The sequence below is a fragment of the Prunus dulcis genome, chromosome 8 (assembly GCF_902201215.1).
Source record: "Prunus dulcis chromosome 8, ALMONDv2, whole genome shotgun sequence".
Classification (NCBI taxonomy): domain Eukaryota; kingdom Viridiplantae; phylum Streptophyta; class Magnoliopsida; order Rosales; family Rosaceae; genus Prunus; species Prunus dulcis.
Window position 1 is genome coordinate 16,542,666 of NC_047657.1, and position 26,193 is coordinate 16,568,858.

Here is a 26,193-nt window from a genome sequence, read left to right on the forward strand (position 1 = left end):
TTAGAGGTTCTACAAAAAGTCATGTACATTAACTTTATTTCAAAATAGTATATCTCTTTGTTCCAATGGATCTAATGTTATTTGTGGCATAATAAAGTTTGGATTGGTTCAAGAGTTTCAATATCGTTAGGGAAACGAGTTAGGGGATTAAACTAGATCAAGGGTTTCAATATCGTTGACATAAATTTTATACTACCATAGAAAATATAAGAATCATGGATGTTGTATTTCATAGAAATAAAGAATCATGGATGTATTTAAAGTAACTTGGTAATCTCAATGAGGCTATGATGATGAATTATAATGAAGAGCGCCCTTAGGCCATCTTCAAGTGGGGAGGGTTATATTTTAGCCTTTTAAAAAATGATTTTATAAGGAATAATGTCAGGCTACATTTTAACTGTCTCTATCAGTAAATGGCTAAATTTAATATTTTAATAATTTTTAGTATATGATGTAAATTTATTAGTTAATTTATTTAAACTACTATTTATATCCTATTTTAAAATACATTTTTTTCAGAAAAAATATGGAATATAATTTTTTACATCCACGTGTCGGATTACATTTCTCTTGTTCTAAAAACAACTTAAAAATTAATTTAAATGAAAAAAAAATGAAGGATAGTTTGTAAAAGAATGAAGATATTGTGAAAAATTATGTAAAATGATGAAATTGAGGAAGGATAATATGTACAATGATGAAGATGTTGTCATAAGTTATGTAAGAACGAGGTAGGTATTTATATAAAAATTTTAATTTTTTAGAATTTTTTTCAAATTTTTTAAATTAAAAAAAACTAACTTACGTCACTAACTGGGCCTTATCCAATTATCTAGCCTAGGCTAGCCAAAGGGCCACATGTGGTCCTCATTTTAGGAATTGGCCCCTTATGTAGCCCTCCTTTATTTTTTTTGTTTTGGTATCCCTTTGTGTAGCCCACTCTTGAAGATGTGTTTTGGGGATTTTGGATTATATTTGAGGATATAGAACTCACTTGAAGATGGCCTTAATAGGAGTAATTATAGAATAATACAGTAGTACAGTCACGTGGTACATCTTATATATTTGTTATAATATAAGTGTATTTATTGATATTATTTTCAAAAATGGAAGAAAATAAATCATGTCGTCCGCCCATATCATATCACATATACAAGATATAATACATAATCATACTACCGTAATATTCTATAATTACTCCCCTAGATAGTTGTCCGATAAAGAAACTCCTCACCTCAACATTAAACGATTGAATTGAACCTCTCACCACACCTACTTCTTCAAATCCGTTTCATGTTTATGCTCTCATCTATCAACCCATTCTCCTTCATTGATAAATAGAAGCCCATTGTTCATTAAGTTAAAGAAAAATATTGAGTTGGGCCAAATTGGCCCTACCCATTGGCCAGCCCATTCTTTCAACCCATTATCTAGTTCGGGTCTTCGGATCTTGAAATTTGATTTCTAGCAGCTGCCCTGCCCATCATTGATCTCACTCTTGCAAGAACCCATGGATCCTCCACATGGATGCAGGCCATGGAGACCGTGCTTACTTCACCATCCCCACCACCATCTCCACCACCACCATCCCTTGTTCCTCTGCCCTCACCATCACTACCACCACCATCTTCATCACCAGAACAATCGCAACCTCTTCAATTGCCACGTACACACCAATTTTGCGCCTTTTCCTCAAAATCCAGAACACTCTGCTGCTGCTGCTGCTGCTATTCCTTTTCAAACCCATTCGATTTCAGAGACTTCTGGGTACGAAGAAGCGTACAATTACGATTCTACCCTAAACCCATTTCAAGTTTTCAACTTCATCTGTATTGGTTTCTCATCATTTTAGTTGGTTCTTGGTAACAGAGCATTGCAGGAGCAGCAGAAGCATGGTGAAATTGGTGATGTTGTTGGGTTTGAAGAGGAAGAGGAAGAGGATGATGACCCAGTTTTCGTCTTAACAGATGAGTGGAAGGAGTTCTTTGCTAAATCTGAAGCTAAGAGGAGACTAGGTAGGCACTGAGTGTTCTTAGTCTCTCTACCCTTCACCCATTTCTCGCTCCTTTTTTTTCTTTTCTATTTCAAAGATACTGACTTTTATAGTATGATTTGAATTTGGTGTAATTACAGAGAAGCAGCAGGCGAAGAAGAAGAGAAAAGGCTAAGCAAAATCAAGAGTGATATGAAATCATATTTTGTCTTTGTGGTTTTGAGTCTCTGTTTCTGGTTTTGTCGTTGCTAAGTAATTTTGTTTGAAAAGAGTGTACCAATGAAGCCAGGGAAAATCCCATGTGTCTCAAAATGTTTATTGAGGTGTGGAAATGATAGATTTGATATATTCAACTTCTTGAAAATCTACAAGTACATGTAAAGATACATTGATAGCTGCAATGCTGCGAGCACAATGGCCATTTTTCTTCATTCAATTCAATTGGTTTCTCAGTAAGCTTTACAATCTTCTTGCACGAAGGCTTGCCTGGCCATCTAGGGTTTGAAGGCCAGCTTGTTGAGAGCAGCATTAAACCTCTCTTCCGGGATCATTCGGTGGTTTTCATAGAAATCTAATATCTCCATTGATATGTTTTTCACCTGCCAGAATATGCATCGTAATTAATTCCCAGGGTATGAATAGAAAGAACGCCTCATAATTAATCTAATATCTTCAGTCAACTGATGTGCCAAATTAGGGTCACGCCTCACACAGAACACTAAATATGTAGACAGAAAATAATGAAAAGATGTCGAAACATCCGAAAGACTTACCACATTCATGTCCACACGGAGCTCTTCAAACCATGCTGTGGTATCTTTCTCTTTAAGTACGCTCGCAATGTATATGCAAGCTAAAGCAATCAGGTGTGGAGGATGTACGAGTGCAAGATCCATCTTGTATGTGTCATTTACTACTCCCCTGTGTATATCAACATGTCAAGGTTACCTTATGTCTAAAGTGTAAAAACGGTCAGAATGTCTACGTACAAAAATTCACTCATCCGAAATGCAATTCAAGCTTATACAGAAAACACATAAAAACAGAACATCTTTTATCAGCTCCACCCAAGTCTTGCATTCATTTTGGAAGCATCTTTGCATGAAAACCCTTCACAAGAAGTAGAGCCCTAAAGATATGTATAAATAAATAGCAGCTAGATACGCATGCAGATATGTATCACACCTTCAGAAAATAAACCACTCCAGAGATTGGGCTCTTACCAAGTTAACTGAGTCATACTTATATCGTTTAAGCTTGCATCTTGAAGCAACCTGGAAAGAAATGGAGTGAAATGCTTTTAAGAATCTTCTTAGTGAAGAGAGGATAGTTTCCTATCAACATAGAGAGAGTGAGCTAGATAAGAAGAACATTAATGGCATCACCAGAATCACACATAACAGTTTTAGGTGCAAACTTAAAGTTGGACTTCTATTAGTGTGCTAAAAACTATGACACTAAATTGGACTGTATACATATTTGCTGAAATACAATGGTGCCAACCACTCATGATCTGCAGGAATTGAAAGATTTACGAGAAACAAATAAAGCAAAACTGTAGAGCTTAAATAAGGTGGGAACTAAGCAGATAAACAAGTATTTATCTCTACAGAATACTTACTGAGACAATGAACGATAAGGATGATATACAACTAAATAATAGTTGAGAGCTTCTAGAATCTTCATTTCCATTTCCAGTATGTCTTTGATCTCATATCTATACTTCTCATCAGAATCTGTAACAGAAAAGTGGTAAATTGTGAGGGCTTCACATTAAGTAAATCATAATAAAAGTTGGAGAAGTAATCTATTATTTTCAGTAACAAGTACTTACATATTTTTCTGATGTAAAATACGAGAAGTTTAGCTTGCACCGTGCTTTCTTCTGCTTTTGATGCCAGGTACAAGCAGGTTGGAGCTACAAGACGTGGATCATACTCAGACATACTCTTCCTGAAGCAATAAATAGAATTATGCTTGGAAAGAGAAATCACATCTAGACTTTAAAGTCCTGCAATGATAGATAGCCAAACCCCAGGCCCGGAGAAAGGAATTCAACAATAGCTGTATAATGAACTGGGACAAAATAGAGTTGTGAACATCACAACAGATGAGAACAATGTAACCAGCATACAAGTGAGAATGAACAGCATATTACACTGAACTTGTTTGGGGGAATAAGAATTAACTATATGATTAAGGACTGTTTGAATACACATCTTAACAGCACGTCATTAATAAGCAGGGTGAAAATGTAAACATGAAGACACAAACAAGCAATGGACATGTGCAATCATGATTGGGTCTTGATTTGAGGATATGCCTAGCTTGTTAGTTATTTATTCTGTCATCGTCAAAATGAACCTCAGTGACAAAATCAGTTAAGAGGCATAAAAATCTGGCTTAGCTAAACAAATGAGAGAAACTTAACAGATACGGACTCAAACTTGAAATGCAGGATTTAGGGGTTAAGTTAACAACACTCACAGAACTTCCACAAGAGAACAACCCATACATTCAAATAAGGAAGGAACCATGAACTTATGGTTAGTAACTGAGCATTTTTCTCCCACTATTGGATAATTAGTTAAGATACCTGGTGTACACTCGTCTCATATATGTAACTGCAGTAGCTACAACCCTGAAACCAGTAAATAAGAGATCAGATAAATAGGCAGAAGTGAATTAAGAATTTCCTACACTTCAAGTAGATGAAGTAATCAGCTCGACCTTTGCCTCACTTTTACATGTTGTGCCAATTTTGATATATCTGAAAGAAAGGAAAAAGGAAAAGAAAAAAACAATTAATTTATAGTAAACATATACAAAACATAAGTGATAAGCAGTACCATGCTTGCGCATGTGAACAACATACATTAATCTTTGTATCAGAAGCTCTATTCCAGAAAGTCGGATTACATAAAAAAAGAGTAATATGGTATACATTTGAAGGATATTCATCACAAATAGCATCACTTCAACAAAGAAATACCAAAAAACATAAGAACTTTGTAAGATGGTAAAAATCCAAAGCTCCATATGACAACTTCTAAGGGAAATGAATATCTACAGAACACCAACACACACAACCACGTGATAGAAGCACTATTAGTTTTTTCTATAGTTTCAATCCGGTTAAAAAGATCCCAAAGGTAGATTTCATTTCCTCGTTTAGGCATTCTTGATATTGGGATCCTGTCAAAACTTATAATGTTTTTCATCTCTAGTCAAGTTATTAAATGGGGGCATAAGAAGCTCAATTGAAATGAAGGAAGTCCAATCCAAATGTAACAGTTCAGCATCAAGCACAGATATCAAAAAAATAACAAAAACCCATATTACAAAACTCATTTAAAATCCTATAACAAGTAAAACAAAAACCAAATTCATGGCAATCAAAACAGAAACATAATACGAAACCAAAGCCAACAGAGAGAGAGAGAGAGAGAGAGAGAGAGAGAGAGAGAGAGAGAGAATACAGCTGGCCATATGCATCTTTATGAGCTTGAAGTCTTCAAGAGTGATGCCTTTCTCTTTATCAAGTGGGAAGACCACATCCACATCTTCCTGGTCGAAAAGCTGTTTGCTGCGTAAAACAAACAACCCATAATCAGAAACAAGGAAAAGCAAAACGCCAAAAAAAAAAAAAAAATCAGAAACATGGAAAACAATATTGGGTTTTGAAATACATACTAGTGGGACGACGTCCAGAAATTGGCAGCCATTTCTTTCCTGGGAGATTCAAAGTGTCTGAGTTCCCCCAACCGTCAATTACTTCCTCGCTTCAGATTCTGATTACCGGGCAAGTAGAAATTGGACCTTGTGGAACGTATTTACATTGAGAGTGCAGCCAATTTTGTTGCCCATTCAGATTATCTAATGGGCTACCCATCTCTTTCGATCCACTTGAACTAAACAAATCTAGCCCAATTAACAAAAAGGATAAAGGAAAAAGGCAGTCGCCACTTTTCTTTTTTTCTTTTTTTTTTGGGGCTATCAAAGTTTGGAAGGGAACAAGGAGGTGTCATTAAGGCTTGAACCCGAGAATATTGATCTGCGACAAATACTTTTAACATTGAGTTATGAATTCGTTAGCACTTGCTATTTTACACCTTGCAACTTTATTATATTTTTAACTTTTTTTAACTTCCTAAAAACTTGAATCTTGTTTCCAGCAGCAAAACAGGGCCCGAGCAGATAGTGGGACCTAGCAGACTGGGCTGGGCCGAGTTTTACCATGACATCAGCAGTGCTACAGTGCCGCTGCAGTCCACGTGTCGCACTCTGGGCTCTCAGATCAGATTTTTTTCTCCAATCCAACGGTAGCCAATTTTTGTGCAATTAAAAAAAATCGAAATTTTTTTAAAAAAATACTAAATTTTTTTTCTATAAATACCAACCAATACACTTCACTTTTAACACCAAATCCTCATACATTTTCTTCTCCTTCTACTATTATTCACTTTCTACTCAATATTTTTTTCACTTTCAAGTTTATTTTTCTCTATCATATTATGGCTTCTTCTATTGAAACCAGAGGGGCATGGAGCATGATATCTTATCTGAAATTTGATATTTGAAACCGAAAATTTTATCCGATTATGAGATATGAATAGTATTGACACTTAGAAACCCAAAAATCTTATCTAAAAATATTATCTAAATTAATTGTTTAGGTAAAAATAGTTGTGAAAAAAAAATTTTAATAGTATTTGCCATGGCAAATGACAACTGCTAGAAACACATAGCAAGGATAGCCACTATTCATATGAATAGTAGCTACCCTAGCCCTCCCTTGCCATAATAAAGGACAAACTGCTGAAAGTGCTCTAAGTGATGTAGGAATAAAAGTGTATGCAACCACACAATACAAAGTCTATAATGAGAGTAATTCTCCTAACAGAGCCAAGAGTGTCATAATTATATTTTTGGGTTTGATTTGAGAGTTTGTCCAAAACCCTTGAATGATTGAGATATATTGGTCTTTCAAATTGTAGGTGACATGACAGGCCAACAAGAACACATTACCAAACAAGAATGGGTGGGCTCGGACAGTGCCCATGAGGTTAAGGTGAATGTTTTACACATTTGAAAAAAAAAATACATCGACAGCTCCACCAACTTCCAATCAGTGAGTTTATGTCTGTAAAGTCCACGTTTTTGTTTCTTTAAGAATTATTTCTTTGCAAAAGACTTGCAAATTTTGTAAAGCAAAATTGTGAACTGCCACCGCATGTCCTTTCTTTTCTCTCTCACTCTCATCTCATCTCTTAAATAAACGGAAGTGACAAAATATTAATACATTCATAAACTCCGAGTGTAGGGTACGGACATGAAGCCATTTACAAGATTAACGTTGTCCTATCTTCGGCTCCTTATTTAAAATTCATAATGTTACATACTGGGCACAAGTGAATTTATTCTATAAGCAATATTTGACAAAGTGAACTATAACATTTCATGCCCACGTTTGAAGCCTGCCAACTTCTTCAAAGACATTATTTATAGAGGTGAAGAGGAAGGCGTGGAGATAGCAAAGCCTCCAGCGGATTTGCTTTGGGCAAGGCAAGCCCCAGCCCTTCACGCATGTCCACTGCCTCCTCACCAACCCTACTCATATCAAAACCCTGAACCAAACGAGCCAGAATTAATTGGACCACTTGCAGCCCCAAAACCATGCCAGGGCACGACCTCCTGCCTGAGCTGAACGGAATATACTCAAAATTATTTTGACCTTTGAATTCCACGTCAGCATGGGTGGTCATGAACCTCTCGGGTTGGAATTCACTTGGGTTGCCCCACATGCTCGGGTCCCGTTGTAGTTTCCAAATGTTGACTAGTACACGAGTGCCCTTGGGCACGTGGTAGCCTGCCAGGTGGCAATCCTCTGTGGCCTCACGCAGGCCTGTGAGTGGGCCAGGTGGGTATACGCGAAGGGTTTCTTTGAGAATGGCTTGGAGGTATTTGAGGTTAGGGAGGTCTGATTCTTGTACCCATCTGTCTCTTCCTACGTGTATGTCCAGTTCTTGTTGGGCAGCTTTTAGGGTTTTTGGGTTGTTCAGTAGTAGGGAGAGTGCCCATGTTAGAGTGACGGATGTGCTTTCTGTGCCAGTTAGGATTAGAACCTGCCAAAAGCAATTAAGGAAAACAATTAATATTTGTATAATAATTAATATTGTTGCTGAATAGCTTTATATTGTTACACTAAATTAACCTTACCAGTGCTGTTGATTTGATGACATTATCAAGGCTATGGCCAGAAATTACATCCTCCTCCTCTTGCAAGCTGGAGATCATCACATCCATCAAGTCACTTTCAACCCTATCTATCTTGCCTTGAGGCCTTGATCTCTGGCGATGTTCTTCAAGCCATTTCCCAAGCACACAGTCAAGTTCCTTAAAACACCTTTTCATGGAACCCACATGCCCAAACAAGCTGTCCAGCCACTCAAGCCACGGCATAGCATCTGACCAAACAAAAACGCCAAACAGATACAAAGCCTCCTTCACAGCCTTTTCAAAACGCCAAGCCTCACTGTTTTTCTCATTATATTGCTCAGCTGTAAATCTCTTCCCAGCAATCAGCCTCACATTTATGTTGAACGTTAAGAACTCAATTAACTCACTCAAATGCACTGGCGTGGAGCCCGTGCCATTCTTCGTGCAAAGTGAGAGCAGATTTTTGATGAACAAGTCAACCTCTGAGGTCCTAACGTGGCTCAACGTTTCGACTCTTTTGGTCGAGAGGAGCTCCAGCGTGGCCAGCTTGCGGATGTGGCGCCAGTAGGGCCCGTAGGGGGCTAGGGAAAAAAGTGCATTGTCGTAGCCCAAGTACTTGCCTCCTGCAATGCTTGGTCTTGTGGCAAAAACTCTATCGTTTGTTGTGAGACATTCTTTGACTGTGTCCCAGGCGCTGAGGACCAGCACTTGGTGTTGGCCAAGCTTGAGGGAGAATATTGGTCCATGGTCATCGGCCATGGCTCCCAGGGTTAGGGCAACTGGGTCTTTGCCACGTAGTAGAGGGAGGTGGCCTATGAAGGGCCATGCTCCTGAGGGTTGGGGGACTAATTTGGTCGTCACAGTCGTCTTTGTGCTGGTGATTTTCTTCTTAGTGTGAGCTGTGATTCTCAAGGCAACATAGAGAAAAAGCAAAGATAAAATGGTTCCAAGAATTTGGATATCCATGGTGGTGGTGGGAGAGAGAGAGAGAGAGAGAGAGTATATGTGTGTGTTACAAATATGAGAATATAATTGCGTGTAGGATTTCATTTTGCATGTGTATTTATAGACACGGTTTGACAATTCAATTTTTAGAAACAAGATACGTCTCTTTCAAAAACAAACAAACAAACAAAAAGATTATGTATAAACATTAGGTACGTGTACGTATCACGTGATGTTGAATGCAGCAGCAGGACGATTCGTATCACATGCATTGAGATACACAATGGATGCTCACCACATCTCAAATATATAGGATAATTAGATATTTAATTTTTTTCTCTTTCCAACATATCTGGTCTTCATTCACTGGAGTGTCGATTGGAGTTTGATACTCTAAAAATAAATAAATATATATATATATATTTATATGCGCGATATTTTGACTTTATATATTCTTATATACATTACTACTAAATTATGAACATAAAAAGAGGTGTTTGTAGGCTTATTAAAACTAAATTAACTAATTGCGAGGTCTAGCCCATTAAAAATGGGTCTTAATTTGTAGAGTCTCAATCTCATATGTTCAAACCCCAATGAATTATGTAAAAAGCCTACATTTGTATAATGAACTCTCCTCCCCATATCTTTTGTATTAAAATAAATATGTAAAAATAAATATATTATTTTGTAGGTATATTAATGTGTCGTAAAAATAAATATATTATTTTGTAGGTATATTAATGTGTCTACCTATATGCTCAAGGTCAATGTCCGTAGATCTTATTCAAAATTGGGGACCTAATTTTCTTTTTCTTTTTTGCCATGATTATATAGGAAACTAATTCCTAGTTCCCAATTGTTCATGAAGATGGAATTGATACCTTTTTTTCTTTGTACTCTACTTTTAAAGTAGAAGTGATAGTCTAAATTATAGGGAGGAGATTTCACACACACATAATCAAGATGTCATGGGAGCTCGAACCTGTCACCCCAAGACTATTTTTCATTAGCTAGGCTGAACCTTGTTCACTTTGTACTCTACTTACACGACGGTAATGTTATCTATTTTGATGCATCCAGCTAGCTAAGGTAACACTAACAAATAGTAAATCAAAATAATTTAAAGGTTCTTTTGTACTAACAACAGTGCTGTTTCCTCCTCAGGAAAAGCCATGAGCGGTGTCGGTGCCGGTGCTGTAAATGATTGGACCCAGTACAGAGAGAATTGGCACTGAGATATTTGAAGGTCCGTGAGGGCATTGCTGACTGTGAAAAAAAGAAAGACAAACTTACTTGGGCCCTATAGAGGTCGTCCTCCTAATAATAATTTCAAACTTTCCATGCCACTTGTGAATATTCAAATACTCGTTATTGGCGATTTTCACACCTCATAAACCCTAACAAAACAAAGCCTTCCATTGCATTGACAGGTGGCACAGTTCATATATCATTCAACAACCATTACGTACCAAATTAACACGTGACTTCTAAATGCCTATAGCAAATTCTGGGTGGCTATGAATTCTAAGGTTAAACGTGTGGAAGAAAAAACACATGAATCACACACAGAAGGAGATGTTCTACAAGGTTGCGCCTTCGATGTAAAGCCTGGTTGAAAAGTATGAGGCCTATGAAAACATATGGACGAGATTTCGTTGCCAGTTGAAAAATATCAGCCACAAACCGAAATGGAATCTCATTCTCATGGTTATCTTTACATAGCATACTGATAGTGATGATACTTTGATATGGGGACCTTGGTCGAAAACGTTTTCCACGTAACGATGGTTTATGTTATAACACATGAATAATAATGTTAAATTTGTATACCAATCAAACCTTGCCAACGGGGTGTATTTCAATGGACAAAAGTGCATTGATTTGTAGACCAACAGTATCAAGTTTGAACCCTCTTTTTCTTTCCGATAATTTAAAATATCGTCTTTATTTTGTTGTTAGAAACAAATTTTATTAAGAAGCACAAAAGAGAGCAAAACAAAATTGAGGCCACCACAAAATGGCCGAGCCATGCGAAAAACCCACTACATAGATAAAGTTCACTACAAACATAAAGCCCACAAAAAAAATATTCCATAACTTATCAACTGTTTGTGCAGGTGGATAAAATAAGGGATAGTCTGAATTTGGGTTCATATATATTTTTTTTTTTCAAACGATGGAATTTGGGTTCATATATTTGTTTCTTAGTAAAATTGTAGTAATTGTTTCTCAAATAAGACCATACTTTTCGTTCTTCAACTTCAAAAATTCTTATAATCGTCCTTCAATTAGATCTATCGTTGCATCACTCGTCCTTTCTGTCAGTTATGTTGTTTTTTCGTCAAAATTAATTATAAATTAGAAAATTCATATCAAATTTTATTAGATAAATAAACTCATTCATAAAAATGAAAATAAAAACCAGTCTCCCCAGTCTCCCCACCCCCACCAAGCAACTGAACCAACCACTGCCATTGCCCCTACCCCTACCCCTACCCCCTCGCTCAGATAAAGACCTCTCTCTCAATTTCCTGCAATACAGAACCAAATGCCACCAAGTCATAGAAGCTCCAGAATGCAAGAACAGCCACAATATACCATCAACAAAATCTACTTTTTTTTTATCAACACAGAGAGTCATTGTCCCCTACCTGCCGTTTGGGGTCTACCAAAAATCACAACCCACCCCCAAAAAAGAGAGAAAAAAAGAAAATGGCTTTATCTCCTTCCTCCTTCCCACTCTCCCTTTCTGTGAGTGCCTGTAATCTAATAATGGCTTCCATTTCCAAGCTCTCCAATCCAGCACTGCTTCATACTTATCGTCCACTTTTTTTTTAATCGACAGAAGGGTGGGGTAGGGGTAGGGGTTCGGGTAGAAGGAGGTGGTGACTAGGTAGTCTTATAATACCCAAACCACCATATTGTAACTCATGATTCAATACCTTCTGTCACGTGTCTGTTAGTTAGGGATGAGCTGGCTGTTAGTTTCTGTTAACTTAATTTGCTAGTTAGTTAGCTAAAATATATATAAGTCTTGAACTGTAAGTTCTGGAATTCATCTAATGAGAGAATCAGTTTCGCAATATATCACTTTCTGTTTCTTTCTCTCTCGATACCTCTATTTCTCAAAGCTTGCTTGAGCTCATCAATGGCTTCGATATGAAGAAAGTGTTCATTATTTGCCCCTAAAATTTAATATGAATTTCACAATATGCCCTTAATTTTGACAAAAAATTTAACAGAATCAAGAGAAGTACGACTACTGCAATGCGATATCTAAATAAAGGACGTTGATGACAATTTTTGGGGTTGAGGAACGGAAAGTAAAATGGGGCCATGTTTGAGGGACCATTACTACAATTTTACCTTGCTTCTTCAAAACTTTGTTTTAAGTACTGTTTTTTATTTTATTTTTTTTTTAGTAATGAACGAAGTTTTAAGTGTTATTTATGAAGAGCCACTGTATGAATTTTACAAACAAATCAATTAAACTTCATATAGAACCCAATTTTTTTCAGAAGTAGAAAGTCAATATAATTATCACAAACTCACATATTGGAATCAGTTTTGCAAAGGAGGGAGTACTATTATTACTTCATCAAAACTGATCAAATGGGGTAAGAAAAACAACCCTCGTTGAACATCATGGGTTGGACTTGGGCACGAAAAACCAGAGTGTTTCTGCAACCTGGAAGTTATTGACTCAAAGGGTGAGACTGAAGAAAAAAAAAAACTACGAGGACGAAAGTGAAAATTTGTGTAATAAGAACGACCATTAATCTTGTAATGGTCAAATATTAAAATTACAAAACCCCCCGGAATATTAAAACAAATATTTAAACTAGATGTAACCTCCAAATAAACGTAAAAATACATATCAAATTCACCAGTTGCAAGCAGGGATCGTATCAAATTCACCAGTTACCAGTTGCAAATTGTCACCATAGTCAGCCAGCCCTCATGGATTTTCTTTCTCATCTATACTAGCAATTGTAGGGTTTTTATAGAGGTGAAGAGGAAGGCGTGGAGATAGCAAAGCCTCCAGCTGATTTGCTTTGGGCAGGGCAAGCCCCAGCCCTTCACGCATGTCCACTGCCTCCTCACAAACCCTGCTCATATCAAAACCCTGAACCAAACGAGCTAGAATTAATTGGACCACTTGCAGCCCCAAAACCATGCCAGGGCACGACCTCCTACCCGAGCTGAACGGAATATACTCAAAATTATTCTGATCTTTGAATTCCACGTCAGCATGGGTGGTCATGAACCTCTCGGGTTGGAATTCACTTGGGTTGGCCCACATGCGTGGGTCCCGCTGCAGTTTCCAAATGTTGACTAGTACACGGGTGCCCTTGGGCACATGGTAGCCTGCCAGATGGCAATCCTCCGTGGCTTCACGCAGGCCTGCAAGTGGGCCAGGTGGGTATATGCGTAGGGTTTCTTTGAGAATGGCTTGGAGGTATTTGAGGTTAGGGAGGTCTGATTCTTGTACCCATCTGTCTCTTCCTACGTGGATGTCCAGTTCTTGTTGGGCAGCTTTCAGGGTTGTTGGGTTGTTCAGTAGTAGGGAGAGTGCCCATGTTAGAGTGACGGATGTGCTTTCTGTGCCAGTTAGGATTAGAACCTGCCAAAAGCAATTAAGGAAAACAATTAACATTTGTATAATAATTAAAAGACCCCTTTCTGATAATAATATTATGTGTGGAAACAATAGGAGGGAGCCGCATGTAAATTTGAGTGGCCTTGGTCGCCTCAAGCTTGCATATATGGCTTCACCATCACGTGACATTCTGATCAGGGGCAGAGCCAAAATTCAATGTCTAGGGGATTATAAGCTGAAATTTTATCATTGTTCCTATCATCTCTCCTTCTACGCTAAAGGGATGGCGGAAAAATGAGCGGGCCAGAGCCACTTCTGGCCTAGGCCTCCTTCTGTCCTTGATTTACCATTCAGATATTAAGATTCGTACACTTTCATTTTATAATTTGATGAGTGAATTCGTAATCTGACGGCTCCATTCCAGTTAGTGTTTGTTGTTGAATAGCTTTATATTGTTACACTAAATTAAACTTACCAGTGCTGTTGCTTTGATGACATTATCACGGCTATGGCCAAAAATTACATCCTCCTCCTCTTGAAAGCTGGACATCATCACATCCATCAAATCACTTTCAACCCTATCGATCTTGCATTGAGGCCTTGATCTCTGGCGATGCTCTTCTAGCCATTTCCCAAGCACACAGTCAAGTTCCTTAAAACACCTTTTCATGGAACCCACATGCCCAAACAAGATGTCCAGCCACTCAAGCCATGGCATAGCATCTGACCAAACAAAAACGCCAAGCAGATACAAAGCATCCTTCACAGCCTTTTCAAAACGCCAAGCATCACTGTTTGTCTCATTATATTGCTCAGCTGTGAATCTCTTCCCAGCAATCAGCCCCACGTTTATGTTGAACGTTAAGAACTCAATTAACTCACTCAAATGCACTGGCGTGGGGCTCGCGCCATTCTTTGTGCAAAGTGAGAGCAGATTTTTGACGAACAAGTCAACCTCTGAGGTCCTAACATGGCTCAGCATTTCGACTCTTTTTGTCGAGAGGAGCTCCAGCATGGCCAACTTGCGGATGTGGCGCCAGTAGGGCCCGTAGGGGGCTATTGCAAAAGCGGCATTGTCGTAGCCCAAGTACTTGCCTCCTGCCATGCTTGGTCGTGTGGCGAAAACTCTATCGTTTGTTGTGAGGCATTCTTTGACTGTCTCCCAGGCACTGAGGACCAGCACTTGGTGCTGGCCAAGCTTGAGTGAGAAGATTGGTCCATGGTCATCGGCCATGGCTCCCAGGGTTACGGCAACTGGGTCTTTGCCACGTAGCAGAGGGAGGTGACCGATGAAGGGCCATGCTCCAGAGGGTTGGGGGACTAATTTGGTCGTCACGGTCGTCTTTGTGCTGGTGATCTTCTTCTTAGTGTAGGCTATGATTCTCAAGGCAACGTAGAGAAGAAGCAAAGATAAAATTGTTTCAAGAATTTGGATTGGGGAAATTGTAAAATCCATGGTGGGGGTGGGAGAGAAAGAGAGAGAGAGAGAGAGAGAGAGAGTGTGTGTGTGTGTGTGTGTTATACAAATGGGAATATAATTGCGTGTAGGATATAATTCATTTTGTATATGTATTTATAGAGGTTGCGTCTTGAGTTGCTTTTCACACACTGTTGGACTCATTACAGTAAAAATATATTTCTCTCTATGGACAAATCACAAGATGACATATGCAGCTATTTTGATGCATCCATATTGTTAAAACATGAAGTCAAGTCATCCATCATCGTTGAAGACAATACTCCCAAGAATATGTTCCCTTTTTTAGTCCCCATGCACTGATTGATCAATGTTTTCTATTTTCTATCCTTTCATTCAAATAGATTATTCAGTTTCTTAACACATATTGGGTACGTACTGAGATACACATTGGTTTTCATTCACTGGAGTGTCGGTTGGAGTTTGTACTCTACTTATATTTTGATGCATCAAGCTAGCTAGCTAACACTAACAAAGCCTTGAGTGGTGCCGGTGCCGGTGCTGTAAATGATTGGACCCAGTATGGAGAATGGCACTGAGAAATTTGTAATCCGTTAAGGCATTGTTGAGTTGTGAAAAGAAAAAAAAAAAGACAAACTTACCTTCTCCGAGACTTTTTTTGGTTGTGAAAATTAGGGAGAAAAACACATCAAACATAGAAAAAAAAAGGTTGTACGATCGATCACGATTCTTTGTCCTAGGGTGAAACATGTGTTCTACAAAGTGTCATTTGATGTAAAGCCTGGTTGAAAAATATCAGGCCTGCGAAAACACATGGGCGAGATTTCGTTGCCATTTGAAAAATATCAGCCAGAAGCTGAAATGTAATCTCATTAATTACCTATATAGCATACTGATAGGGATGATACTTTGATGACTTATATTAGTCCATTGGGTGGGGGCCTGGGTCGAAAACGTTTTCCACGTATTGCTGGCTTTATTTATTTTCGTTCACATGAATAATAATCTGAAACTTTGAATACCAATCGAACTGTGCCAAAGGGCTGTATCAATCTGGACCAAAAGGATATTGACTTATAGATCAATAGTTTCAAGTTTTTTTTGGATGAAAACTTGTGTAATAAGAACGATTATTAATACAATTTGGCCATTAATTAATTTTGTAATAATCAAATATTAAAATCACAATTCCCGAATAGTTAAAATTGTGAATGTATGGACAAACATGCCTTTAGAGTGAGAATTTAGGATATGCCATTTTTCAATAATATGAGTTGAATATTATAATTGCATCCTTGAAATTAACCCAATATTAGGTACTCAAATCTTGCAAGCAGAAGAAAGAATCCAACTCAAATTTAAACAACCCACGTGCATGGGAATATATCCTTGAATTTGAGTGGCCCAACATGTCATCTTTCCTTATCTAGGCTTTTACCACCAACAAACCATAAATTAATTGGAAGTTCACTTTTGTCACCATTGCCAGCCATCCCTCATGGATTTTCTTTCTCATCCGCTAGCAATTGCAGGTCTTTTGGTCTTGGTCCTGTATCTATGAAGGGTGAGGATCCAGAGCCACAAAATCAAGGGCATGTTGGCCCCACAACCATCAGGTGCCTTGCCAATCAAAGGCCACCTCCACAAGCTACGTGGCCCAGTTTTCAAAACCCTAGCAGCCATGGCTGACAAGTATGGCCCTATCTTCACCATATGGCTTGCAAGCACCCTGTACTTGTGATCAGCAACTATGATGCAGTCAAGCAATGCTTCACCAAAAACGACACAGTTTTTGCAACTAGACCGAGGTCCTCACAAGGCAAGTACCTTGGCTACAACTATGCAGGATTTGGGTTCTCACCATACGGCACATACCGGCGTGACATCAGAAAAATGGTCATGGTTGAGTTGCTCTCTAGCCGCAGGCTGGAGACTTTAAAACATGTCCAAATTTCTGAGGTTACAAGTATTCATGAGGTCCATTGATGGTCCAAGTAGCCCAAAACTTCCACTCCTTAGACCATCAATGGGCCTCGTGAATACTCGTAACCATCCATACCACAACCCGCTCAGCAAGCCCCAGGCATTCGCGTGGCTTGGGCTCACTTAAGCTTGTAGCGTGACTTGTTGCTTATTTGCTTGGCGTGGCATGTGTGCAAGCGCATCAACCTTCGCGTGCCCAAATCGGGTTTCTTCTTGGTAGGGTATCGCATTGGGCCGGGAATATATTTGGGCCTAGCTTTGAATTTTTTGGGCCTCAACAAACTTAAATAAACAAGTAATTTTAAAAATTAAAAAAAAACTAAAACCCTAAACCAGGTAACGTTACCAATCTTCTGCAGCCTCTCTTCTGTTTTCTTCTTTTCATTTTTTTGCTTTTCAATGTCTTCTTTCAGCCCAATAACTTATTCTACCCATTCGATTCGATTATATATATTTCTTTTCTATATTAAACTAATTCCCTAAAGTTGTCGTAAGATTGGATTTTGAAGATTGGCAAGAATTGATTATGATATTGGATGAAAAGAGACAGTGTTTACATAGGAACGATTCCCTCTGGTTGTAAGATTGGACTTTTCTTCCTCTTGTTACTGAGAGACTTGGTTGGTTCCCTCTGGTTATGCTTATCTCGTCTTGTCGTTTGCGTGATGCGTTTGTTCTTGTTGGTGGTTATATTGTCTTTGTCTTTCAATCAAGTTTCTTGTGGAGCCCGGAAAAGAAAGGGAAGTTGCAGGCTTGACGTTGAACTCGTAGAGTTAGTAATTATTGTTGATTATTAAGGAGTGTCAACTATTAATTATTATTTTTTTCAATGTGATGTCTCAACTTTCAAGCCTTTAGATGAAATTTAAATGATGTGGGCTGTGAAAAGTAAAAGACAAGCATATCATGGCAGTGAAAATCCAAGCAAAGGATCTAGATCCATGGGTGTTGTGAGGGAAGGGGTTTGATATTTTTTACAATAATCTTTTTTTGTTTTTTTAAAAATCTTTTTCTTATTTTTTAAATTGGTTTTAATGTTTTATTAATATTTTAATTAATTTAAGTTTAAAAAAATGGATACCATATATGCTACTTCATCACTTAATTAATTCTTTAACAGTCCTTCTAACGGAAAAGCCACACTACAAAAAATTTACAAATATAGGGTACTTAATTGTTAAAACTGAGAATATAGGGACAAACATGCCTTAAGAATGAGAGTTTAGGATACCAAACTGAAATTAACCCAATATTAAATATAAGCCATTTTTCAATGATATGATAGTTGAATATTAGAATTGTATCCAGGTACTCAAATCTTGCAAGCAAAAGAAAGAATTAACAACATTATCCAACTCAAAATTTTCAACCCATGTGCATTGGAAGGTCGTCCTTGGTGAAAACCAAATATCATTCCCAAAACCTTATAGTCAATGAAGAAACATTAACCATTCAAATATATCCTTGAATTTGAGTGGCTAGTGGCCCAACATGTCATCTTTCCTTATCTATAAGAGTACAGCTTTTACCACCAACAAACCATAAATTAATTGGAAGCACACTTTTTTCACCATAGCCAGCCATCTCTCATGGATTTTCTTTCTCATCCGCTAGCAATTGCAGGTCTTTTGGTCTTGGTCCTGTATCTATGGAGGGTGAGGATCCAGAGCCACAAAATCAAGGGCATGTTGGCCCCGCAACCATCCGGTGCCTTGCCAATCATAGGTCACCTCCACAAGCTACGTGGCCCAATTTTCAAAACCCTAGCAGCCATGGCTGACAAGTATGGCCCTATCTTCACCATATGGCTTGGCAAGCACCCTGTACTTGTGATCAGCAACTATGATGCAGTCAAGCAATGCTTCACCAAAAATGACTCAGTTTTTGCAACTAGATCAAGGTCCACAGTAGGCAAGTACCTTGGCTACAACTATGCAGGATTTGGGTTCTCACCATATGGCACATACTGGCGTGACATCAGAAAAATGGTCATGGTTGAGTTGCTCTCTAGCCGCAGGCTTGAGACTTTAAAACATGTCCAAATTTCTGAGGTTGATGCTTTCATTAAAGGGTTGTTTTTGCTTTGCAAAACAGAAGGGCACAATGGTCTAAATCCAACCAAGGTCGTGATCAGTGATTGGATTGAGCACCTGACTTTGAATGTAATTACTAGAATGATTGCTGGGAAGAGATATTTTGATAGCTCAGATGAGGGAGACGAGCAAAGGTTTGGGAAAATTCTGAAGGAGTTTATGTATGTGTCAGGAAATCCAGTTGCTGCTGATGTAATTGGTTTTCCAAGTTGGATTGATTTTAAGGGGCAAGTTAAAGCTATGAAGCGTATTATGAAGGAGTTAGATTCTGTCATGGGAAGTTGGGTTGAAGAACATTATGCAAAGAAAGAGACTAACTCCAGGGACGAGCATGACTTCATTGATGTCATGATATCTGTGATTGAGGACAATTCCACGCTTGGCTATACACGTGAAACGATCATCAAGGCAACATCATTGGTATGTTTATGAAAAAAACCACAGTTACACATGATTTTTAACATCTGTGGTGGTAAATCTATTAATGTTTCTCATTGTTTTTTCAGTAAACTTTTCATCTTTTTTATTTTCAAGTGATGAGCATGCTTTTGCTTGGTCTTCAATATAGAAAAATACAGAACAATCTCATTCTGAGTATTCTATTTTCTTCCTCTGTATAAACGTTTTCATACCAAAAATCAACAATATCTTGTATTTTATTTAATCAAGTTTCCAACGTATGACTTATATTCTTCAACATTTTTTAGGGTCAGGGGCTGTATATTTTGCAAATTGCAACACTCTAGATTGTTTGTTGTTCACAATTTTCAACTTTTCATGTTGCAGAATCTTATTCTAGCTGGTTCAGAAACCACAGCAATCAACTTGATATGGACACTCTCTTTACTGTTAAACAATAGGCACGTTTTGAAGCTTGCCCAAGAAGAGCTAGACCTCAAAGTTGGCAGGGACAGATGGATTGAAGACACTGATATCGAAAACCTACCTTACCTCCAAGCCATTGTCAAAGAAACACTGCGCCTCTACCCACCAGCCCCACTCTCAGTGCCTCATGAAGCAATGCAAGACTGTCAAGTTTGTGGCTTTCACATCCAAAAAGGCACCCTTTTGTTTGTGAATCTGTGGAAATTGCATAGAGACCCAAGTTTGTGGCCAGACCCTGAAGTGTTCTGCCCGGAGAGATTTCTCACAACCCATGTAGGAATTGATGCCTCTGGTCAACATTTTGAGTTCATCCCATTTGGGTCTGGAAGAAGGTCTTGTCCAGGTGCCACATTTGCATTGCAAGTTACCCATTTGACACTTGGACGCTTGCTTCAAGGGTTTGAATTGGCAACACCTATGGACATGCCTGTGGACTTGACTGAAGGGGTAGGCATTACCATGCCAAAGTCAACTTCCCTTGAAGTTATCTTAACCCCAAGGTTGCCCCTTGTATTCTATGAAGATAGGTAGTGAATTGCATTTGGTACTTTGCTCTAGTTTATGAGATGAGGAAATAAAGTAATGGTCTTTCCTTCTGTTTTCTTTTTATTAATGAGAGGTAAGTGAAGATTTGAATATTTATACATAAATACATGCATCACTAGTAATTTATGAATAAAGAACCACCACCACCCACCACTCCAAGTTAGTGGCTGATCAACTATACAACCAGCTCTCACTTGGGAAAATATGATTAATTGCACCAGCTGCACAACCAACTACCTATTGTGCTGCCCCTGCTACCTATTGTAATTAATACAGAGTTTGATTAGCAGGCCTTCCCTTTGTTTAAATTCTGCTGTAAATAATTCATAGAATTAATGAAATATTGAAACCAGAAAACCTCTCTTCTTTGAGCATTCATAATGGGCTCCCTAGACCACCTCCTTAGACAAATTTTAGGGAGGAATCTTAACAATGCAACTTCAACCATACTCCCTATCCAACTCCTAAAATAGGGAGTCATCTAGGAACTCCTAAATCTAAGGAGACAGAAAGGACTCCTAGTGGCTCCTTATAATTTAATGTTGTTTTATTTAATGAGTATTTCAAACCTTTATTTAATGCTAACTATTTTTTATTTTATTTTTTAATAGAGATGGACCAATCAAAAAAGAGTTATAGCATTTATGACTCTCCAAATTAGGGAGTATGGTTGGAATTGAAATTTTTTAAAGAGCTCCTAAAATAGCTTTCTTATATTTTTAACTAAATTTTAACTAAGAAATATAGAGCATCATTGTGGATGTTCTTACACTCTATTCGGCAAAACTTGGGTTCGATACTTTCGATACATTAGCTATTGCGAAGGCAATGGAGCTGGTGGTATCACACATTTGTTATGTTTCTTTTGTTGTTCAATGAATTTGGGTTTTCTGCATTTTGGTTGGGGAGATGGTGATCGTGGCTGGTGTAATTTTTGACTTTTATTTCTCTTTAGAATGATTTCAATTAATTTGGGTCTTCTTCATTTTGCGTCCTTGATCTAGTGGTTTCGCAAAGAGGAATGATATTCTCATCCTCTCATACCATTATTTAGTTATGCATCATACACCTATGAGCAGAGGGATTCTGGATCATCTGCTTGGATTTTCTATATCATGATCTGCTTAACTTTTGCTCTCCATGTGCCACCTCATTTAAATTTCATCCAAGGGATTTGAGAGCTGACACATCACTAATTTTTTATTAGAAGGAAAAAAAAAAACAACAATGTGCTTAAAACTTAAATAAAAAAGTAATTAAAAAAACTAAAACTAAAACCCTAAACCAGGTAACGTTACCCACTTCTGCAGCCTCCCTTCTGTTTTCTTCTTCATATTTTTTTCTTTTCATTTTTTGCTTTTGAATGTCTTCTTTCTGCCCAATAACTTATTCTACCCCTTCGATTATATATATATATATATATATATATATATTTCTTTTTTATATTAAACTAATTCCCTAAAGAAGTTGTAAGATTGGATTTTGAGGATTGGCAAGAATTGATTATGATATTGGATGAAAAGAGAGTGATGAGGTGGTGTTTACATAGGAACGATTCCCTCTGGTTGTAAGATTGGACTTTTCTTCCTCTTGTTACTGAGAGATTTGGTTGGTTCCCTCTGGTTATTCTTATCTCCTCTTGTCGTTTGCTTGATGCTTCTTGTTGGTGGTTGTATTATCTTTGTCTTTCAATCAAGTTTCTTGTGGAGCCCTAAAAAGAAAAGGAAGTTGCAGGCTTGACGTTGAACTCGTAGAGTTAGTAATTACTGTTGACTATTAATTAAGACATGTGAAATATTGTTGAGACAATTATTTTTGTTCTTTTTTCCAATGTGATGTGTCAACTTTCAAGCTTTTGGATGAAATTTAAATGAGGTGGCATGTGGAGAGTAAAAGACAAGCATATGACAGTGAAAATCCAAGTAAAGGATCCAAATCCATGTGTGTTGTGAGGGAATGGGTTTGATATTATTTACAATAAATTTTTTAGGTTTTTTTTAAATCTTTTTTTTAATTAATTGGTTTTAATTTTTTATTAATATTTTAATCAATTTAAGTTTTAAAAAGTGGGTTTCATATATGTCACGTCATCACTTAACTAATTCTTTAACAAAAAATTTACAAATATAGGTTACTTTATTGTTAAAATGGAGAATATAGGAACAAACATATCTTTAACAAAAAATTTACAAATATAGGTTACTTTATTGTTAAAATGGAGAATATAGGAACAAACATATCTTAATAGTGAGAATTTAGAATACCCAACTGTATTAAATATAAGCCATTTTTCAATGATATGGGTTGATATTATAATTGTATCCAGGTACTCAAATCTTGCAAGCAGAAGAAAGAATTAACAACATTATCCAACTCAAATTTTTCAACCCATGTGCATTGGAAGGTCGTCCTTGGTGAAAACCAAATATCAATGAAGAAACATTAACCATTCAAATATATCCTTTGAATTTGAGTGGCTAGTGGCCCAACACGTCATATTTCCTTGTCTATGAGGGTACAGCATTTACCACCAACAAACCATAAATTAATTGGAAGTTCACTTTTGTCACCATAGCCAGCCATCCCTCATGGATTTTCTTTCTCATCCACTAGCCATTGCAGGTCTTTTGGTCTTGGTTCTGTATCTATGGAGGCTGAGGATCCAGAGCCACAAAATCAAGGGCATGTTGGCCCCACAACCATCAGGTGCCTTGCCAATCATTGGCCACCTCCACAAGCTACGTGTTCCAGTTTTCAAAACCCTAGCAGCCATGGCTGACAAGTATGGCCCTATCTTCACCATATGGCTTGGCAAGCACCCTGTACTTGTGATCAGCAACTATGATGCAGTCAAGCAATGCTTCACCAAAAACGACACAATTTTTGCAACTAGACCAAGGTCGTCACACGGCAAGTACCTTGGCTACAACTATGCAGGATTTGGGTTCTCACCATATGGCCCATACTGGCGTGACATGAGAAAAATGGTCATGGTTGAGTTGCTCTCTATCCGCAGGCTTCAGAATTTAAAACATGTCCAAATTTCTGAGGTTGATGCTTTCATTAAAGGGTTGTTTTTGCTTTGCAAAACAGAAGGGCACAATGGTCTAAATCTAACCAAGGTCGTGATCAGTGATTGGATTGAGCACCTAACTTTGAATGTAATTACTAGAATGATTGCTGGGAAGAGATATTTTGATAGCTCAGATGAGGGAGACGAGCAAAGGTTTGGGAAAATTGTGAAGGAGTTTATGTATGTGTCAGGAAATCCAGTTGCTGCCGATGTAATTGGTTTTCCAAGTTGGATTGATTTTAAGGGGCAAGTTAAAGCTATGAAGCGTATTATGAAGGAGTTAGATTCTGTCATGGGAAGTTGGGTTGAAGAACATTATGCAAAGAAAGAGACTAACTCAAGGGACGAGCATGACTTCATTGATGTCATGATGTCTGTGATTGAGGACAATTCCACGCTTGGCTATACGCGTGAAACGATCATCAAGGCAACATCAATGGTATGTTTATATGCCTAATCATATGAAAAAAACCACAATTACTCATGATTTTTATCATCTGTGGTGGTAAATCTATAAATGTTTCTCATTGTTTTTTCAGTAAAGTTTTCATCTTTTTTATTTTCAAGTGATTGATAGCTCAAAACTACCCAAAACAGAGCAAGAAACTTTTTTTTTAAAGAAAAATTGCAACACTCTAGATTGTTTGTTGTTCACAATTTTCAACTTTTCATGTGGCAGAATCTTATTCTAGCTGGTTCAGAAACCACAGCAATCAACTTGATATGGATCCTCTCTTTACTGTTAAACAATAGGCATGTTTTGAAGCTTGCCCAAGAAGAGCTAGACCTCAAAGTTGGCAGGGACAGATGGATTGAAGACACTGATATCGAAAACCTACCTTATCTCCAAGCCATTGTCAAAGAAACACTGCGCCTCTACCCACCAGGCCCACTCTCAGTGCCTCATGAAGCAATGCAAGACTGTCAAGTTTGTGGCTTTCACATCCCCAAAGGCACCCGTTTGTTTGTGAATCTGTGGAAATTGCATAGAGACCCATGTTTGTGGCCAGACCCTGAAGTGTTCTGCCCAGAGAGATTTCTCACAACCCATGTAGGAATTGATGCCTCTGGTAACCATTTTGAGTTCATCCCATTTGGGTCTGGAAGGAGGTCTTGTCCAGGGGCCACATTTGCATTGCAAGTTACTCATTTGACGCTTGGACGCTTGCTTCAAGGGTTTGAATTGGCAACACCTATGGACATGCCCGTGGACTTGACTGAAGGGCTAGGCATTACCATGCCAAAGGCAACTTCCCTTGAAGTTATCTTAACCCCAAGGTTGCCCTTTGAATTCTATGAAGATAGGTAGTGAATTGCGTTTGGTAGTTTGCTAGTTTATGAGATTAGGACATAAAGTAATTGTCTTTCCTTCCTTTTTCTTTTTATTAATGAGAGGTAAGTGAGGATTTGAATATTTATACATAGATACATGCATCACTAGTAATTTATGAATATCTATTATTTAAGGAACAAAATGCTCCTTATCAATTGATATATGTGTGGAACAATCCAAATTCCATTGGCAATAATGTCAGAAATAATCCAAAATTTGATTGAACATATAAAAGAGATACCCAACAACAACACACTACAAAAAAAAGTGGCAATAGTTATCATTTTGTCATCAATTTTGGTGACTGTTGTGGGAGTTACTAAAGGTGACTGAAAGCCTTTTTAGTCACCAAAAAAGTCAAAAAATGTGACTAAAACTTTTAGTAACTCCCACAACAGTCACCAAAATTAGTGACAAAATAGTGACTATTGCTATTTTTTTTTGTAGTGACAAGAAGCAAAATAGTCATATAAAAAGATGAAAAGTCACACTAACATACCTACAATGTTTTGATTTTGGATGCTAAGATCCCCTGCCAAACTTAGCATTTTAACGTTTTTTTTAAGGACGTTTTCTATTGAGAGGAGCGATAATATACTAAATTCACACACACTATACTAGGAATCGAACCCAAGACCTTGCTTAGAGGAGTAATTGCTACGAACCACTACCCTAGCTCGTGAGTCCTTTGCAACTTACTTATCATTCTTGAAATCGAGTAACATTCACACAAAAAAGGAAAGATTAATTGCGTACCTGCTTATTTTTGTATAAGAGTTTAGTTCGGGGGAATTTGTAGTTTCAACGGTAGAGCAATTAGTCTCAACGATTGAGAGTTTAATTTTTATCCTATCTTTTTCCTAAATTAAGTATGTTAGAAATAAATCCTCTATTCCTTTTCCATGCCCAAGAAGGAATCTTTTCCTTCTTTCTATTTGTGTTGTTGCGTCATTGAATTCTTTTACAAACCAATAAGAAAGTCATCAAAGGTGTCAACTCCAAGGATGATTACATACCCAAATTCAAGAGAACCAAAAAGGAAAGCATTAACTTCGGGATCCAATATAATCTTTCCTCCT

The 26,193-nt window shown here is 37.7% G+C and overlaps 6 protein-coding genes across 6 annotated transcripts; 3 read left to right on the plus strand and 3 right to left on the minus strand.

Annotated features, from left to right (window-relative positions):
• Positions 1-1,468: 1,468 nt before the first annotated feature.
• Positions 1,469-2,342, plus strand: LOC117638172 (SKI/DACH domain-containing protein 1-like). Its single transcript, XM_034373293.1, has 3 exons — positions 1,469-1,770; positions 1,873-2,018; positions 2,137-2,342. Exons 1-3 carry the CDS (start codon positions 1,514-1,516, stop codon positions 2,169-2,171), a joined length of 438 nt encoding a protein of 145 aa, XP_034229184.1. The 5' UTR covers positions 1,469-1,513; the 3' UTR covers positions 2,172-2,342.
• On the minus strand, positions 2,277-5,810 carry LOC117638171 (cyclin-C1-2-like). Its single transcript, XM_034373291.1, has 9 exons — positions 5,690-5,810; positions 5,476-5,582; positions 4,727-4,766; positions 4,593-4,637; positions 3,831-3,949; positions 3,618-3,732; positions 3,220-3,270; positions 2,770-2,917; positions 2,277-2,595 (listed from the first exon to the last, which is right to left on the minus strand). The coding sequence occupies exons 1-9, from the start codon at positions 5,719-5,721 to the stop codon at positions 2,491-2,493; spliced, it is 762 nt and encodes a 253-aa protein (XP_034229182.1). The 5' UTR covers positions 5,722-5,810; the 3' UTR covers positions 2,277-2,490.
• Positions 5,811-7,281: 1,471 nt separating this feature from the next.
• LOC117638852 (dimethylnonatriene synthase-like) lies at positions 7,282-9,229 on the minus strand. The gene is made up of 2 exons (XM_034374007.1): positions 8,216-9,229; positions 7,282-8,121 (listed from the first exon to the last, which is right to left on the minus strand). The coding sequence occupies exons 1-2, from the start codon at positions 9,179-9,181 to the stop codon at positions 7,495-7,497; spliced, it is 1,593 nt and encodes a 530-aa protein (XP_034229898.1). The 5' UTR covers positions 9,182-9,229; the 3' UTR covers positions 7,282-7,494.
• Positions 9,230-13,121: 3,892 nt separating this feature from the next.
• Positions 13,122-15,219, minus strand: LOC117638622 (dimethylnonatriene synthase-like). The gene is made up of 2 exons (XM_034373717.1): positions 14,239-15,219; positions 13,122-13,787 (listed from the first exon to the last, which is right to left on the minus strand). Exons 1-2 carry the CDS (start codon positions 15,217-15,219, stop codon positions 13,122-13,124), a joined length of 1,647 nt encoding a protein of 548 aa, XP_034229608.1.
• Positions 15,220-18,618: 3,399 nt separating this feature from the next.
• Positions 18,619-20,886, plus strand: LOC117637403 (cytochrome P450 CYP82D47-like). Its single transcript, XM_034372284.1, has 2 exons — positions 18,619-19,697; positions 20,064-20,886. The coding sequence occupies exons 1-2, from the start codon at positions 18,774-18,776 to the stop codon at positions 20,691-20,693; spliced, it is 1,554 nt and encodes a 517-aa protein (XP_034228175.1). The 5' UTR covers positions 18,619-18,773; the 3' UTR covers positions 20,694-20,886.
• A 2,393-nt stretch (positions 20,887-23,279) lies between these two features.
• Positions 23,280-25,195, plus strand: LOC117636370 (cytochrome P450 CYP82D47-like). Its single transcript, XM_034370841.1, has 2 exons — positions 23,280-24,220; positions 24,461-25,195. The coding sequence occupies exons 1-2, from the start codon at positions 23,297-23,299 to the stop codon at positions 25,088-25,090; spliced, it is 1,554 nt and encodes a 517-aa protein (XP_034226732.1). The 5' UTR covers positions 23,280-23,296; the 3' UTR covers positions 25,091-25,195.
• The last annotated feature ends 998 nt before the right edge of the window (positions 25,196-26,193 follow it).

Bases quoted from the DNA above. Each gene is read 5' to 3' on its own strand.
- LOC117638172 (XM_034373293.1), top strand. From the start codon at position 1,514: ATGGATCCTCCACATGGATGCAGGCCATGGAGACCGTGCTTACTTCAC. The intron at 1,771-1,872 runs GTACGAAGAAGC...TCTTGGTAACAG, and splicing joins TCGATTTCAGAGACTTCTGG to AGCATTGCAGGAGCAGCAGA. The intron at 2,019-2,136 runs GTAGGCACTGAG...GTGTAATTACAG, and splicing joins TGAAGCTAAGAGGAGACTAG to AGAAGCAGCAGGCGAAGAAG.
- LOC117638171 (XM_034373291.1), bottom strand. From the start codon at position 5,721: ATGGCTGCCAATTTCTGGACGTCGTCCCACTA. The intron at 5,583-5,689 runs GTATGTATTTCA...TGTTTTACGCAG, and splicing joins TTCTGGACGTCGTCCCACTA to CAAACAGCTTTTCGACCAGG. The intron at 4,767-5,475 runs GTATTCTCTCTC...CCTTTCTTTCAG, and splicing joins AAAGATGCATATGGCCAGCT to ATATATCAAAATTGGCACAA.
- LOC117638852 (XM_034374007.1), bottom strand. From the start codon at position 9,181: ATGGATATCCAAATTCTTGGAACCATTTTATCTTTGCTTTTTCTCTAT. The intron at 8,122-8,215 runs GTAAGGTTAATT...TGCTTTTGGCAG, and splicing joins TCATCAAATCAACAGCACTG to GTTCTAATCCTAACTGGCAC.
- LOC117638622 (XM_034373717.1), bottom strand. From the start codon at position 15,219: ATGGATTTTACAATTTCCCCAATCCAAATTCTTGAAACAATTTTATCT. The intron at 13,788-14,238 runs GTAAGTTTAATT...TGCTTTTGGCAG, and splicing joins TCATCAAAGCAACAGCACTG to GTTCTAATCCTAACTGGCAC.
- LOC117637403 (XM_034372284.1), top strand. From the start codon at position 18,774: ATGGATTTTCTTTCTCATCCGCTAGCAATTGCAGGTCTTTTGGTCTTG. The intron at 19,698-20,063 runs GTATGTTTATGA...TTCATGTTGCAG, and splicing joins TCATCAAGGCAACATCATTG to AATCTTATTCTAGCTGGTTC.
- LOC117636370 (XM_034370841.1), top strand. From the start codon at position 23,297: ATGGATTTTCTTTCTCATCCACTAGCCATTGCAGGTCTTTTGGTCTTG. The intron at 24,221-24,460 runs GTATGTTTATAT...TTCATGTGGCAG, and splicing joins TCATCAAGGCAACATCAATG to AATCTTATTCTAGCTGGTTC.